Below are 15,565 nucleotides of genomic sequence, written 5' to 3'. Positions count from 1 at the left end.
GAGGGAAGATCGGTGGGCTGGAGCAGCTTCCATACCAGGAGGCCGTGAAGAGAGAGCACCAGGCAGCACGGACACGTGGGTTCCTGCAACGAGGACAGGTTCCCAGGAGATGAAGCCATGGAGGACTGTGTGGAATTATTAGTAAAATTAAGGTTTTACATCTGAAAATCAACGTTTATATGAAAAACGTAGCGTTGTTCACCCATTGAGGAAAAGCATGAAATCCAGAGGATCTCTGGATGGGACCCAGCTGCAGCAGGCAGGCGAGGAACCCACTCACACAGCAGCTCCCTGCACCACACCACAGAGGACGGAGCGGGGTGGAGACTCCATGGCCCTGCTCCGTGATGATACAGCGGGAAGAGATGCTCCTCTAGAACTGATCAGCAGCTCACCCGGCCCCCTGAGCCAACAGGTTTTCAAAGCCTTGCCAAAGTGCTACCCTCTCGTGAACTTTGCTCCTTTTAATATCATTTTAACACCAAAACACACCTCCATCCTGAAGGCTCCCCGCCTCCGAGGTGCGACCACCCCTCTTCGAGTGTGCGCCCTTGATTTTTCGTAAACTCCACCTTCAAACGTGAAGCGAGAGAATTTTACACCAATCGTGACAAAAGGTGTGTGTGACTGCAGTCACTCCAACTCCACCTTAAAGGTAGAAAGGATATGAAAATAGCCAGGGAAATGGGGGATTTTGGGAGAAGAAGAAGAGAACACGGTGAGCAAGTCACGGGAAACCCCACCTCAGATGCCTCCGCCTACCGGGACCAGCCGAGGGGCTGAGCCTCGCTTCTCCCCCCTGGGGACGCCTGGGCTGAGACTCAAACTGAGCGCTTTTCTCGGGAATCTGAGAAATCTCTCCAGAGAGTCACTCCCTAACGTTTATAGCCAGGCTGTATTATTTATCACCTTTTCACGCTTTTTATATCTGCACGTGCTTCCTGCAGACAGTCACTACCACCAGCAATTCAGAAAACCTCTCTACCTGCTGCACAAATCAAACTGCCCTGTTTCAGCACCCAGTTGTCCCAGTTTCTCACTGAACGCGACCAAACGCGGCCGTGCCAGTTCCTGAGCACGACTGGACTGAAGGTGCAGGCTGCTATGAGTGTACCCAGAATGGTGGCAGTTTAATGTCCACATTAAACGTGGCTGGACTGGTAGTGGCAAACTGGAGATCACCCAGGATTTAAACCTGGCTGCACCCAGCCTCTCACTCCGGTGAAGAGCGTTAGAACGCAAGGGGTTTATTTTCTGCCAAACTAACGCGACGGAACGCTGGCCACGGAGAGGCCCCGCAGCTCGGGAAGCCCCGGGGCTGCGTGCTGGGGACTGGCCGTGATGGAGGGAGCATCACCCTGCTGCACACCCTCCCCGGCTTCTGCAGAGCCACGCAGGGTGCCGGGACGGTCCCGCCGTCCTTCCACTGACTGGCACATAGACAGAACGGGAGCAGCCGTAGTCAGGATGTGCGGCCGCTGGGCTGCCGAGCCCACGAGCAGGGGCCAACGCAGCGGCGTCACAGCCATGACGGTCACAGAGGCTTCACGCGTGGGCTGTGACGGCGCTCGGCCGTCACCCTCGCCCACGACGCGTCCCCAGTGCGCGACACCGCTCAGCAGCACCCGCTCTGCGGGCTGGGGGGCGATCCCTGGCCCGGCAGACGCTGCGTTTGACCCTGAAGGGCTGGCCCCTCTCTTCCTTTCACCGCGTCACCAGCTGCTGCCCGCAGACAACCGTGGAGGCTGCTCCCCGGCCACAAGGCTCCCTCAGCGCTGGGAGCAGCGTTCCCTGCACAGCAAGGAACCCCACGCTCTGTCCCGCGGGCAGCTGGCTGCCCGGACAGCCGTGGCGACATCTACCTGGATAAACCCAAGGCAGCAAGGACTTCAACTGGTCTGAATCAGCTTTGGAAACAACCCCCTGCTGCATTACCTTCTCTGCATTTCTTTGTTCACCGAGTCCATCTCAGAGGCTCTCCTGAACATCTCGTCCTGCAGCCAGTATCCATGGTTACCAGGCACCAGCATCTCGGCGCGGGGAAGCAGCTCTTTGCGGTTGCAGCGCTGGTAGACGGTGACGAGCCTCCGCAGCCTGGCTGTGAGGGCAGATGAGACAGGCCAGCAGGATCTGTCTGAGTCGGAGCCATCCTGGGCTTCAAACATCAGCAAGGACATTAGTATTTAATGCACACTCAAAGCCACAGGTTCCCGTGTCCCTCCGGCTAGCTCCCAGAGCTCCGTGCCACCTTCCCCCTCCCATGAGGGACACTGGGGATCACAGTCATGACTGGGGGGGCTGTGGTGGCCATCCCTGGGCCTCCGCACCCCAAAAGCCGCTGGCTCACAGCCTCACAACGTCTTGAGCTTCCTTCAGAGAGAGCCCAGAGGCAGAGATCGGGGTAGGAATGACGGCTGCGGGCCAGGCCACGCACAGGAGAGGACTGCAGCTCCCTGCTCAGCAGTGGGGCCAGCCAGGCCACGGCATCCACCAGCACCGTGCACTGCAGAGACCCTGCACGCTCATCTCGCGCAGGCAACTGCACGGACAAGGGCAGGCTAATGGCTTGTGGTCACCCCCGGCCGGCTTGGGCTCCAAACACTCTTTTTCGGAACCGCGGCTGCCCTGCCACCCATCCCTGGGTCACAGGTGACTGCACAGGAGGGCCCCTGACAGGAGCCTGCCCCGGCTAAGCTGCCTCCCCCACTAACACCCAGCAGCGCGTCCCCCCAACCCAGCAGCGCGTCCCCCCAACCCAGCAGCGCGTCCCCCCAACCCAGCGGCCGTGCCACACCGGCCCCTGGGCAGCCGCCACGCCGCGGGAGATACGGCCTCACCTGCCGCTGCCTCGTCCCGCTTCTCACCGGCTTCGCCCACCCCAGCAGCCACGACGTCCTGCAGAAGGAAGCCATCAGAGAGGGCTCCCCAGCCCCGCACAGAGCCCACATCCCCGCACCCCGCCCGACCCCGACAGGGTACGGGGTGGCAGGACGGGCAGTCGCGGGCTGCCCTCAGCTCACGGGCTCGGCGCAGCACGGGCAGGGGAGGTGACGGCTCAGAGGGACAGTGCTGCCCGTCTTGGGCCTGGAGGGGACGTCCACTGCAGTGACACAGGCTGTGGTGTCACCGCCCAGGACCGGAGCAGGGCGACAGCCTCCACTGCTCAGACGAACCCACACCCTCCCGTGCTGCCTCGTTCACTGCTCTCTCCCCCAGGGCCATTCCTTTTGGGACCCCTCGGGCTCCTCTGCCAGGGCCCCACACAGCTCCTGCAGCCGAGTGCGAGAGCCAGCACCCCAGCTGTCCCCAGCTCTCGATCCCCCCCAGCTCCCCACGGGGCAAACGCTGCCCAGGTCCGCAGGCGATGCACAGAGGCATCTGCAGCAGCTGTGCTCCAGCGAGCAGAGACGACGCAGACAGCGCAGGGCAGACCCCACGCATGGCACAGCATGGCAAGGCTGGCACAGCGCAGGGTCACCAGCAGCGCCGCGGGCCCAGTGCCCCGCGGCAGAGCGGACGCGGCCAGGAGCAGCGCAGGGCGGGAGGGCAGGCCCGGCCGCTGCAGACGTGCGTCCGTCGCCGTGCATGCCACTCACCTCCTGCTTTGGCAGCCCCTCCAGCTTTTCTCCACCACTCTCTTCCTTTTCCACGCTGCCCCTGGGCAGGAGAGTGAATTAGCCCCCGGCAGCGGCAGCACAGCCCCCTTGGCTGTGCCGGTCGTCGGCCGGAGGGATTGGGGAACTGGTGCTCACGCCACCCCTCCGCCTTTTACTGGGGAGCCCGTTCCCCCCTTCCTTCCCCCCTGCCCGCTGCGCTCAGACGCACGGTCTGCTCCCCTCCTCCTCCCTGCTCGCCCCACGGCGCTGCCCACTGCTCGCGCGGCCCCAGGAGCGAGCCGGACAGCCCCCGAGAGCGCGGCTCCAGCCCCTGCCCACCTTTCGGCAGCGTCCTGGGCCCCGTCGCTGACGCCCTGCTCTGCAGAGAGCAGCTTCTCGTCCGGCATGCCCACCTTCTCCAGAAAGCAGAGGGCCGGGTCCGCCCGCATGGCGTTGTACCGCTCGTAACCTGCCAACCGCCACAGGCCGTCAGAAGGGAGAGGGACGAGGCGCCCGCTCCGCGGTGCACAGCTCCCCAGCCGGCTCCCGCCCTCTCTCCGTGCCGCTGTGGGAGCAGTTCTCCCCCCCCAGAAATTCAGAACACTTTCCCAAAAGCTGCTGATTGCTCTGCAGCCGCCGGGCAGCAGGCGAAGGGCAAGGTCAGCCTTCCCACCCCAGCGGGCAGCCCTGCCCGGTGGGCAGCACCGCGCCCGCAGAGCTGCGCGCAGCACCCGCGGCGGGCTGCAGCCCGGAGCAAACAAGGCCGGGGACGCCAGGAGAGGCTCCGTGCCTTCCTCCTCACCCTCACCCTCACGTGGCAGCCGCACGCGGCTCCTGGCAAACCAGAGTCGTCTGCCACGAGCCTGGGCACGGCCACCCTGGGCACGGCCACCCTGGGCACGGCCGTGCACCCACCCCGCTGTGCGAACGGGCTGGCAGCGCTCTGCCCACCGCTGCCCGGTGCGGCTACGGTGCACGGCCGCAGCTCTAGCCCTCGCGCTGACGTGACGTCCCCTCCAGGCACCAGCGCTCCGGCCAGGTGCTCCCCTCGGGTCCCTCTCACGCACCCGCACCTACCAGACAAGCTGGGTACACACCGTGCTTGAAGACGCCGATGAGCAGGGATTTATCGGCTTCGGCGTTCCACCAGTCCACTGGAATCTCCACGTAGTCAATGTCCGGCAGCAGCACGTCCAGCTCCCTGCGGCAGACACGGTGTGAACACCCCTCTCCCAGCCTCACCAGACACTGGAGCGCACTGGGCACTGCTGGGCAGGGCCAGGGGCAGACAGGAGCCATCACTCGCTGGACTGGGGACAGCTAATGAACGCAAGGTTGGGCTGGGGCCCGGCCACGGCCTGGCGTCCACATCTCCCTGCGGCCAGAGAGCTGGAGCCTTGGCTCCATCGCAACCCACCGCCTTCCCCATCCTCTTTCTCCAGAGATGGGGGGGCTGCACGGCCCCTCTCCCCTGCCACCCCAGAGGACTGGAGATCTTATCTGACATGAACAGCACCTCTTGGGTGAAACCACTTCAAATACCACTTGGGTCCTGCAGCTGGGGAGGAACAACCCCAGGCACCAGTACAGGCTGGGGCGGAACTGCTGGAGAGCAGCTCTGTGGAGAGGGACCTGGGTGTCCTGGTGGACAACAGGGTGACCATGAGCCAGCAGCGTGCCCTGGGTGCCAAGAAGGCCAATGGGATCCTGGGGTGCATCAAGAGAAGTGTGGGCAGCAGGGCGAGGGAGGTTCTCCTCCCCCTCTGCTCTGCCCTGGTGAGGCCCCATCTGCAGTGCTGTGACCAGTTCTGGGCTCCCCAGTTCAAGAAAGATGAGGAGCTACTGGAGAGAGTCCAGCGGAGGGCTACGAGGATGAGGAGGGGACTGGAGCATCTCTCCTACGAGGAGAGGCTGAGGGAGCTGGGCTTGTTCAGCTTGGAGAAGAGAAGGCTGAGAGGGGACCTTAGAAATGCCTACAAATATCTGCAGGGTGGGGGTCAGGAGGACGGGGCCAGACTCTTTCCAGTGGTGCCCAGCGACAGGACAAGGGGCAACGGGCACAAACTGGAGCAGAGGAAGCTCCAGCTGAACCCGAGGAAGAACTTCTTCCCTCTGAGGGTGACGGAGCCCTGGCCCAGGCTGCCCAGGGAGGCTGTGGAGTCTCCTTCTCTGGAGATATTCCAGCCCCGCCTGGCCGCGGTGCTGTGCAGCCTGCTCTGGGTGACCCTGCTTGGGCAGGGGGTTGGGCTGGGGGACCCACAGAGGGCCCTGCCAACCCCGAACACTCTGTGATTCTGTGAATTAAGCTCGGCATATCACACTTCTCTCTGAAGCACCCAGAGCTGAGTCTCTGGAGGAAGGTCAGGAGCTGGCAGGCTGCAGGCTCGGTGGCGTTAACACAGCCTGTCGGCCCCCTCACCCTCCACGCTGGGAAGGGGCTGCGGGCCACAGCGACGGGGCACGCGCTGCTCCGAGGCCTGGCCCTGGGAACCGCACACCGTCTCTGTGGGCTCCCTCTCTGGATTCAAGGCCCATTTACCAGGCGCCCCTGGAGACATTTCCCGGCAGGGTGCAGGGTGTCCCCGCACGCCCTCAGCACGCCCCAGGCTGCGGCCGCAGAGCCTCCTCAGCTCGGCTGCGCGGCCGCAGTCCCTGCTCAGGCAGGGATCCCGTCTAACGACACCGCGTTCCCTGAGCCAGAGCCGGGGATCTGGCCACACGGTCTGACTTGCCTGGCGCCGTGGGGGACCCGGAGATGGCCGGGCTGGATGGCTGCGGCAGCGCTCCAGAGCCACCACCTCCCCGAGAACACCACAGGGGCTCGCTGTAAGGTCCCTACCTGGCGGGGGTCCCCTCGAAGGCTTTGTCCGCGGCCTCCCCCAGCACTTCGGCCTTCAGGTAGTAGAGCATTCGCACCCGCAGCAGAACCCTGTGCCGGGGCAGCAGAGAGGAATGCACGCTAGCACGCAGGTGCTCCGACGCCAGCCTAGCGCCTGGCCCCACAGCCCTCGCCAGGGCATCCGCAGGGAGACGCTCCGAGGGCCAGCAAGGCCAGGGAGACCTGCTCGACACCGCGTCTGCCGCTTTCTCAAAGCAGGACGGGCGCCGGCCATGCCGCGTCACAGCGCAGCGCCCAGCCCTGCGACCTGCTGCAGCCCTGCGGCCGGAGCTCCGCGGCTCAGGACACGGCTCCCGCGAGCTGGAGCAGCATCTGAGCGCGGCCCAGCAGCCGGAGCACGGTGATCCCGCGCGGCTGTGGGCCCTTCGCGGCTCCCTCCCGCCCTCCCCACGCTAAAGGCCCTCAGCCCACAGCATCCAGGAGCCGGCGTGGGCTCCCACGCTCACTTGTTGCAGTGCTGTTTGAGGTGTTTCTTGTAGCTGTCGTCATGCAGGACGACCTCGGGGTTGCAGGTGGCCAGCCAGTCCGCGTTCTTTATCTCGGGAAGCAGCATCTGGTTCTTCGTCTTCTTCCCCTTCCTGCCTCTGGGCACTGGTGCTGACAAGCCTGTAACAGCAAGTGGCAGCCAGTGAGCACCCTGGGCACGGCGGGCACAGCCCCGCTGCGAGGCACCTCTGGTGCCGCGGTGCTCGGGCAGGGTGGCAGAGCACGGGGTAAACACAGAGCACGGGAAGCTCCGTCTCCAAGAAAAACTTGGGGATCACCACAGAAACTGAACTGCTGTGAGTTCTCAGTGCTGAACCCAAAGGATAACGCAGCCCCTTGATGTACAAAAATATCACACAGAAGGACGGAAGGGGCCTTGGTCCCGGGCACAGCTCTTCGAGCCTTACCTAGACCCTGCAGCCAGCCCTGAATTTCACACTACGGGGACAACACAGTGATCTGGGACAAGAGTTCAAACAAGAGGCTTGCAAATGATCAAAGACCAGAAGACAATCCTGATGGTCTGATCTGTAAGGGTTGTTTCCTATCCCGTGCCTCAGGAGGGGAGCTGCGTGGGAACCAGGTCGCTGAAGGGGGCATTTACGCCTGGCAAAGATACCGAAGGCAAAAGGAACGCAGTCCCACCTGGCTGACAAAGACAAAATGAGATCCAGTGGCTGGAGCTGAAAATTAAACACGTTTTCAACGTTTAAATAAGATGCAAGTTCACAGCAGCAGATGGAAACAGCTCCTGGTGGGGTTACTGTTGTCCGGAGGCTTCCGAGACGGATGGGCAGCCGCCCCGGGGCAGGGTCCTGCAGACACCCTCTCTCTGTGTGCGAAGGGGAAGGACGAGCCCCAGCAGTCGCGTCCCATCCGTCTGCTCTGGCGACACCAGGGAAGGAGACAGCGACTTGCCGTGTCCTCAACACCGCATAAAGTTCGCAGCTCCACGACAGGACAAGGCTCCAGGGCAGGCGGCTGCTGGAGGCGCAGAGGGCACCAGGGCTCCTGCCCCCAGCACTGAATTGGCCTGACGAACCCTGGGCAAACGCTGCTTCCCCAGCAGCTTGGCCTCTTCCAGGACGGCTGGCGGGATGGGGCTGGAACAGAGCAGAGCTCCGAGCTGGGCTGCCCGCGTGCGGTGCTCGCCCCTCGCAGTCACGTGGACACGGGATGGAGGAGGAACAGCCCCAGTGTGCCCTAGCGAGGGCTGGAGGTTGCCGCTGCTTTCTGCACATCGGGGAGGCCCGGAGCACGTCTTGCCTGGTCAGCGCTCTGAAAACACGAGTGGCACCTCAGGCTGCCCGGCGAGCCACGGCGGTGCCCGCCGCGTGGCTGCTCCGCGCTGGAGGGCCCTGCTCTCCTCCGGCTCCTGAGGTTCGCTAGCTGGTTTCGTTGTTCTGGGCAGGACCCCATGGAGGTTTCACAGGTGGGAAAAGCCATGCTGAAGAGCTGATGGAGAAGGTGCTGGATGCTCCCCTCTGCTACGCATCCAGTTTTAGTGCTGCTCCTGCACTAAAGCATTCCTGACCCCCCACTGAAACCGCGGCGTGTTTGTTACTTGGCTTTATCTAAATCGGGCCCACTCGTATCAGCCAGTTTGTTTCTTACTCTTGCTCTGGTCCCCACTGGGCCCTCGAGCCCAGCCCCAGCGCCGCTCTGGGCAGGGCTGTGTGGCCAGGGCAGGGGACAGCCCTGCAGAGCGGCTCAGGTCGTAGGAGGTGGCTGGAGTCCCTGCAGGAAGCGACTGCAGGGCGCGTGCCCGGACCTCACACTGTGAAGCCGCCGACATTTCCCGACAGAAGGAAACGGCGGTGCCGGGTCTGAAGCACCAAGGGACAGGCAGCACGCCCTCGGGGCTCGGCAGCAGCACCACTCCAGAACAGCCTTCCCCGTGCTCCACCACCTCCAGACAGGAGCCCCGGGTTTCAGCCCGGCTCCCTGACGCCAGAAGCAGCTGGCGAGTCCCAGCCTCCTCGCTACTCACCCTGCGCCACCGACCCCAGCGCACAACGAGCAGCAGAGAGCCGCGGGGCTCCGAGCACCCCGAGGGCAAGCCGTGGCCTCCCCCAGCCGGCCACCCCAGCCCTGCTCACCCGTCCCGAAAGCCGCAGGACGCAGGCACCATGCTGCTAGGTCAGCGCAGAGCCCTCTGACACGGAGCGGGCCGTGACCACGTGTCCCAGGCCACAGCCCTCCACGGAGCCAGCACCAGCTCTGCCTTCACACCACTAAGACACAAGCCCCTGCGGCTGCACGACGCTGTTTGCGTGGGGGACTCTATCTGCCGTGCTGCTCCAGCCTCAAGGGACGCCTACGGAGAGCAGACGCTGCCCTACAAGCGCGGAGGGGGTGACCCTGATGTGCCCCACCGCCCAGGCAGCCAGAGACAGCGGGAGAGCAGGGCTGCGGAAGGCTCTGGGTGGCCCTGGCTGAAGCTGAGGGTACGCTGGAAGCCTCCACCCAACAGAACGCAGATGCAAACACAAACTGGGCATGTGGTGTGACACGTGGACCTCAAACACACTGGTAAATGAGCGTACGAGTCCTCTGAACGGGGAGGGCACAGCCAAACCTGCGACGAAGGGTCCTGCTAGGTGGGGTGGGAGAAGGCAGCAGCACCTGGGTGGGATCTGGCACTGGTTTGATTCCGCAAACCAGCGCTGCCCCTCCATCCACGAGGGCAGGCATTGCAGACCAGTACGTCTGGGATAAGAACTGACATGGAAGGAGACGCAAGCTGGCTGCCCAGGCGATGGCCGCACCGACCACGCCGCCAGCCTCCCGGTGCCGCCACGCGTGCCGCGCCTGCGGTCTCAGCCGTTGGCATCGGGGCCGGGGCTGCCCACAGGCACACGATGCACGCCGCGCCCTGCGATGCCCTGAGGAACAGGACCAAGCACCCTCCATGAGTGCGTACGTGCCCCGCGAGCTCACTGCCCGCTGCCTCCCCGTGCAGGGGAACCCTGACTGTTCACAGGCCAGGGAAAACGGGGCAGTGCCCACCTGAGAGCAGGGTGGCACCTCCGCTCCCACCACGCGGCTCTCTCTGCACCAGCCACGGCCCTGGGAGCCAGAAAACAGCCTCCCCGCCCCAGCCAGCCCTGCCGCTGGCCCTGAGGGTCAGTGTGGAGCTCAGACCCACGGCAGCCGCTTTCTCCGTGCAGGGAGAGCCACGGTGCTCAAGCACAACTGCTCGCGGGCTGTTTCAGCCAGCTCTGCTCTGAGTTCCGCAGCCTCCGGCCCGGAGGCTGGCACAGCGGCGACGGGTACAGGTGCAATGGCAGAGAGAACACGCAATACCTGAGTGATTCTGCAGAGCCTGGTTCTGGCCGTCCTTCGTCGGCGTGATGAGATCCCAGATAAAACTCTTGATCTTCTCATCCCCCTTGTAGTGTTTGACGCAATAGACCAGCAAGGCCCGACAAATCATCTCCATGTCCTTCTCATTCAGGTGCCACTTGAACCGCCCGTGGGTCAGGATGTCTTTCCAGCGTCCCCAGCTGGAACAGCAGGAACACAGACAGAGTTGGACTTGATGATCTTACAAGTCTCTTCCAACCTTAACGATTCTACGATTAAATACTCCTGTGCAACTACAGACCTCGCCAGCACCTCTCTCCAGCAGCTTGCTCTGGGGCACAGCCCTGCCAGCTCCCTGAATAGGGGTGTTCTGCCCCACATTATGGGAGCAGAGAGGGGGAGAGGTTTGCCCAGAACTAAATAGGGCAGACTCTGGAATTGCTGACTACCAGCTCATGCTTTGCCCCCCCCTAACCCTCCTTCCATCCCAAATGTTCAGTTAGAGCCCGGGTCCCATCAGGGAGGTCACTGCTGGAGGGAAGGGAAACTCCGAGCAGGATGGACAGAAAGTGGGACAGCGGCGGCTGTGGCCGTGCTCTCTGGGAGCGGCCGAGACTCACCCGAATATGAGCAGGTTCTTCTCCACGCGGAAGCACTCAGCGCGCAGGTACCGCCGCGTCTTCTCGTTGAAGCGCCGCGAGCGCGTGGGTCGCTCGTCCGAGTCACTGTCCAGCTCGGAGAACTCCATCAGCTCGTCCTCTTCGAAGGAGTTGTAGTGTTTGGTTTGCTTCCGCACCCGGGGCCTGTCGATGACCAGGCTCTCCTACGAGGGACAGCGCGGAGAACACGCTCAGGCGTGGGCAGAAACGCCTGCCTTCCACCCTGGCACAGTATGTCCCCCTCTCCACGCTGCCGCCCTGCTCTGCTCACGCCTCTGGTTCCCAGATCGCCAGCCCCGTGGCTAGCCATCGCCTTCCCACCGGGATGCCCGCTCCAGGTTACCGGTGTGCAGCTCGGCCTGCGCACATGAGACTGTTCTTGGTAAGCACAAAATTCAGCCTGAAGGATGGCAGGCTGAAAATCAGGCCCTCCGGGTTCAAGCTGCCAAAAGGCAGCAGCTGAGTCAGCTCTGCATCACGCTCCTGGCCCTCCCAGCACCGCCCGCACCCAGCCCGGCGCTGGAGGCGGCGTAATTTCTGTGGGGGGGGGATAGGTGGGCTGGAAGAGGAAAGGCAGCTTCAAGAAGGTGCAGGAGGGAGCAATACGAAATGAAACAGCCTGTATCTGCCTGCCCTCCTTCCTCCCACCCTGTCGACGGAATGCACGTCATCTAAATCTGCCTGGATTTCCAGCATGTGGGACCCCCCCTCTCCCTGCCCGAGCGCTGAGCTCTGCGGGGCTGCGGGTCCCCCTCTCGCTGCTCCCTAACACCCCCTCCATGGCGCTGCTGCCGCAGCTGGCATGTCAGCCGGCCCCGGGGCCGCGCGGCAGCCGGGTGCAGCACCCTGCGCTCGACAGACGAGCCCGGAGGAGAGGCCCGGGCTGATGCCGAGCCCATGAGCTCAGCAGGGCCAGCAGAGAGACGGGACCCCACCTGCCCATCCTGGCCCCGACAGGCAGAGCCACCCCAGCTCCGTCTCAGCACTCGGCTAGAGAGCTCCGTGCGTGGGCAGGGCAGGCAGGGGCCGAGAACAAGGATGCTGCCCCCAGGAGATGCCCCCCAGAGACACAGGAGGACCACCCCTCAGCTGTGCCACCAGGCCAGGAGAAGCCAAGCACCAGCTTGCCGGAGCTCGAGCTGCCGCGTTTGTCACGGCCGCTGCTGGGAAGAAGCCCATCTGCCAGAGAGGGCAAGAGGCAAGACTCCGGGAGCAGCCACCCACAGCCCGCAACGCCCGCACCCGGGCACGGTGACGGGCTTGCCAGATCCACTCGGCTTCACTCCTCGCTCCCGTCCCTGCAGGCGGACAGCAGGGCTCCAAACGCCGACGGAGGAAGGAGTGGCACAACTCAAACCTGTCCCCACTTGCTCCAGCAGGCCAGGAGAAGCCCTGGGCAGCTCTCTTCATCCCTGGTCACACTCAGCTTTGAAGAGAGATTTGTTGCTGAAGCAACACCTGGATTTTGAGCCTGACCCACGTGGTCTTTGAACAGCCCCCCAGGCTGGGGTGAACGTGGCCAGCATTCAGCTGGATCTGGAGAATCTCCAGCACGAGGGAGCATCTGATGCTACAGGAGCAGGGAGCAGTACCGGAGGAGCTGCCCAAGCTGGAGGTCCTCTCGTGACCCCCCCTGCCTGTCGGGGCCAAGCCCAGCCGGTCGGGATGACCTCGCTCCACCCTCCCACTCAGAGATGAGACGCTGAGCAAGAGGGAGCATCTGCAGACACCGTGCAGGGCTGCATCCAACCCCCGAGGCACCAAGCCCCTGGCAGCCCCTTCCCCAGCCTGCTCTAACCTAGGGCAGAGCTCTGAGACCCCAGCCAGACCAGGCACCCACCCAGGGCGATGTCCTGACAAACCCCGTGCCGCAGCCACGGTCCCTCACCTCCCGGCAGCCCGCCTTGGTCTGTGAGCGCAGATGAGGTGGGGAAGCAGCACAGCACCTCACAGGACTGTTCACCAGAAAGAGACATTTCTCCTGCAAAGAGGTGCTGCCTCCAGCCAGCACCCACTGCCTGCTCCAGTCCAGCCAGGTCACTGCTCCCACTGCAGCCCCACAGCCCAGTGCTTGCTCAGCAAGGCCCCCATTTCCAGGGCTGCCCTCACATCCATGAAGCCGGGGAGCGGCTGGGACCCGAGGGTGCCGGTGTGCCTGACACGAGCCTCTGGACCAGCAGTGTCTCAGCACCATCCCACCACTGCACCCCCTCAAACTCCTCCCGTGCCACTGCTGGAACCCCCATTTAAACGCTGTGAATGAATCACAACAGAGAGAGAACCACGGTTATCAGGGTTACTCCCTTGGCATTAAACGGGACGGTGTGACGCACGACCGATTCCAGGGACCTGCTCTGACACTACCTGCTCCCCCCCAGCCTCAACTGACTGCAAGTCCACTTTCACAGAACCACAGAATGGTTGGGGTTGGCAGGGCCCTCTGTGGGTCACCCAGTCCCACCCCCTGCCCAAGCAGGGTCACCCAGAGCAGGCTGCACAGCACCGCGGCCAGGCGGGGCTGGAATATCTCCAGAGAAGGAGACTCCACAGCCTCCCTGGGCAGCCTGGGCCAGGGCTCCGGCACCCTCAGAGGGAAGAAGTTCTTCCTCGGGTTCAGCTGGAGCTTCCTCTGCTTCAGTTTGTGCCCGTTGCCCCTTGTCCTGTCGCTGGGCACCACTGGAAAGAGTCTGGCCCCGTCCTCCTGACACCCACCCTTGAGGTATTTATAGGCATTGATAAGGTCCCCTCTCCTCAGCCTTCTCTTCTCCAGGCTGAACAAGCCCAGCTCCCTCAGCCTCTCCTCGTAGGAGAGATGCTCCAGTCCCCTCCTCATCCTCGTAGCCCTCCGCTGGACTCTCTCCAGTAGCTCCTCATCTTTCTTGAACTGGGGAGCCCAGAGCTGGACCCAGCACTGCAGATGGGGCCTCCCCAGGGCAGAGCAGAGGGGGAGGAGAACATCCCTCGCCCTGCTGGCCACACTTCTCTTGATGCACCCCAGGATCCCACTGCCCTTCTTGGCAGCCAGGGCACACCGCTGGCTCAGGGTCACCCTGTCGTCCCCCAGCACTCCCAGTCCCTCTCCGCAGAGCTGCTCTCCAGCAGGTCCCCCCCAGCCTGTACTGGTGCCTGGGGTTGTTCCTCCCCAGGTGCAGGACCCTGCCCTTGCCCTTGTTTAACCTCATCAGGTTCCTCTCTGCCCAACTCTCCAGCCTCTCCAGGTCACGCTGAATGGCAGCACAGCCTTCTGGGTCACTAAACGGCTGGACTTGCTGCTGGGTTGCAGGGTGCCTGCACGGGCCCACGGGTGCTGTGGCCCTGCAGAGGGTCTGTAGGGCCACGCAGGGAGAGGAGAGGGAGCCCGGGCCAGCGGGCGCAGCTGCCCGCAGCGCCGTTTCCTCTCTGGCCGCTGCCGGGAGAGCCAGGGCCCTGCCGAGCTCCACCACGACAAACATCACCTCCACAGCCACCACGACCCGGGCTGCTGCGAGCCAGCGGCTGCGATGGAACGAACGCGCCAGCACTGCAAGATCCAGGGCTCGGAGGGTTCCAGTATACAAACTCATGTCAGCTCACCAGGCCTCCTCCAGAGCTGCCAGGCCTCTGCCCGGGGTGCCAGGGCTCACGTGGACTTGGGTTTGGGCTGGGGAACAGTTACGCAGCTTTTGCCGAGTGTGGGAAGAGCCCTGCTCAGCCCGTCCATCCCCAGCCACCGCAGGAGCCGGCATCTGGGCCCCTCTGTGCCCTGGCAGGGCACAGGGCAGCTTGGCCCTGTGTGCCCCGAGCTAACGAAGGTCTCTGGGCTTGGTGAGGCAGCCAGGGAGCTGGGAGATGAGAGCTGGCACCTGGAGGGCAGCAGGGGACCGTCCTGGTACCACTCCAGCCCCAGCCGCCCAGGCTGCCAGCACCCAAGCCGGCTGGCAGCAGGAGGCAGGGGTGCCCGCCTGCGCTGCGGGGAACGCCGGCGCAGCTCCAGCTCACGCACAGGCAGTCACACCAGTCTGCTGGGTTCACAGGTGTGCCACTGCGCTGCCTGCTTCATCCCCTCCTCCCCTCACACGCTACCAGCCCCAGCTGCTGCTCCTAAACCAGGCTTGGGAGTAGCTGGGAGCAGAGATCGGGCACCCTGAAATACCACGTGGGCACGGGCCAACACGTGGCTAAAGCAATCGGGGCTTTCGCCAGTGTAGCAAGTCCTGATGGCCAGGACGTATCCTTCACGTGCCCAACGGAGGCACGCAGCTCCTGCCTGGACACACGGCCCGCCGGGTCAGAGCAGCTGTGGGGCACACGGGCCGCGAGCTGGACCCTACCTTTTCGTTCTTGGCATCCGTATCGAGCTCTGCTATCTTGGCCCACTTCTGCCAGAAGTTGGGGTCATCTAAGGAAATGTCCGTCCTGTTCCCTGATGCTACGAAGCTGGCCTGGGAGTGAAAGAAGAGGAGTGAACAGGGTGCAGCCCATCGCCCAGCTGTGCCGTGCCCCGCACAGAGATCCCCAGCACATCTGTCTGCAGCGCCGCGGGGTGTCACACAGAGCTCTTCGTTTCAGCGAGCTGAGCCCCTCTCTTCTGCAGAGCCGGGGCTGTGCCACCCACAAGACGAGGGACAGCCGGCCCTCGG

At 63.9% G+C, this 15,565-nt stretch overlaps 1 protein-coding gene across 6 annotated transcripts in view; it reads right to left on the bottom strand.

Moving 5' to 3' along the window:
* Window positions 1–15,565, bottom strand: part of CHD6 (chromodomain helicase DNA binding protein 6) — a 95,541-nt gene that overhangs the window by 15,990 nt on the left and 63,986 nt on the right. For 5 of the 6 annotated variants that reach the window (XM_075438910.1, XM_075438915.1, XM_075438913.1 and 2 more), the window contains exons 19-28: window positions 15,257–15,367; window positions 10,908–11,110; window positions 10,288–10,487; window positions 6,942–7,101; window positions 6,436–6,525; window positions 4,694–4,797; window positions 3,936–4,065; window positions 3,597–3,657; window positions 2,838–2,895; window positions 1,936–2,155 (exon numbers count right to left, since the gene is read on the bottom strand). In XM_075438910.1, the coding sequence (XP_075295025.1) occupies window positions 1,936–2,155; window positions 2,838–2,895; window positions 3,597–3,657; window positions 3,936–4,065; window positions 4,694–4,797; window positions 6,436–6,525; window positions 6,942–7,101; window positions 10,288–10,487; window positions 10,908–11,110; window positions 15,257–15,367 (1,337 nt within the window). The remainder of the gene's footprint in view (window positions 1–1,935; window positions 2,156–2,837; window positions 2,896–3,596; window positions 3,658–3,935; window positions 4,066–4,693; window positions 4,798–6,435; window positions 6,526–6,941; window positions 7,102–10,287; window positions 10,488–10,907; window positions 11,111–15,256; window positions 15,368–15,565) is intronic. The other variant, XM_075438911.1, reaches the window with a different exon arrangement.

This window comes from Opisthocomus hoazin, chromosome 18 (assembly GCF_030867145.1).
Source record: "Opisthocomus hoazin isolate bOpiHoa1 chromosome 18, bOpiHoa1.hap1, whole genome shotgun sequence".
Taxonomy (NCBI): Eukaryota; Metazoa; Chordata; class Aves; order Opisthocomiformes; family Opisthocomidae; genus Opisthocomus; species Opisthocomus hoazin.
Note: the sequence above shows the minus strand (reverse complement) of the source record. Positions and strands in the feature narration are given on the sequence as shown.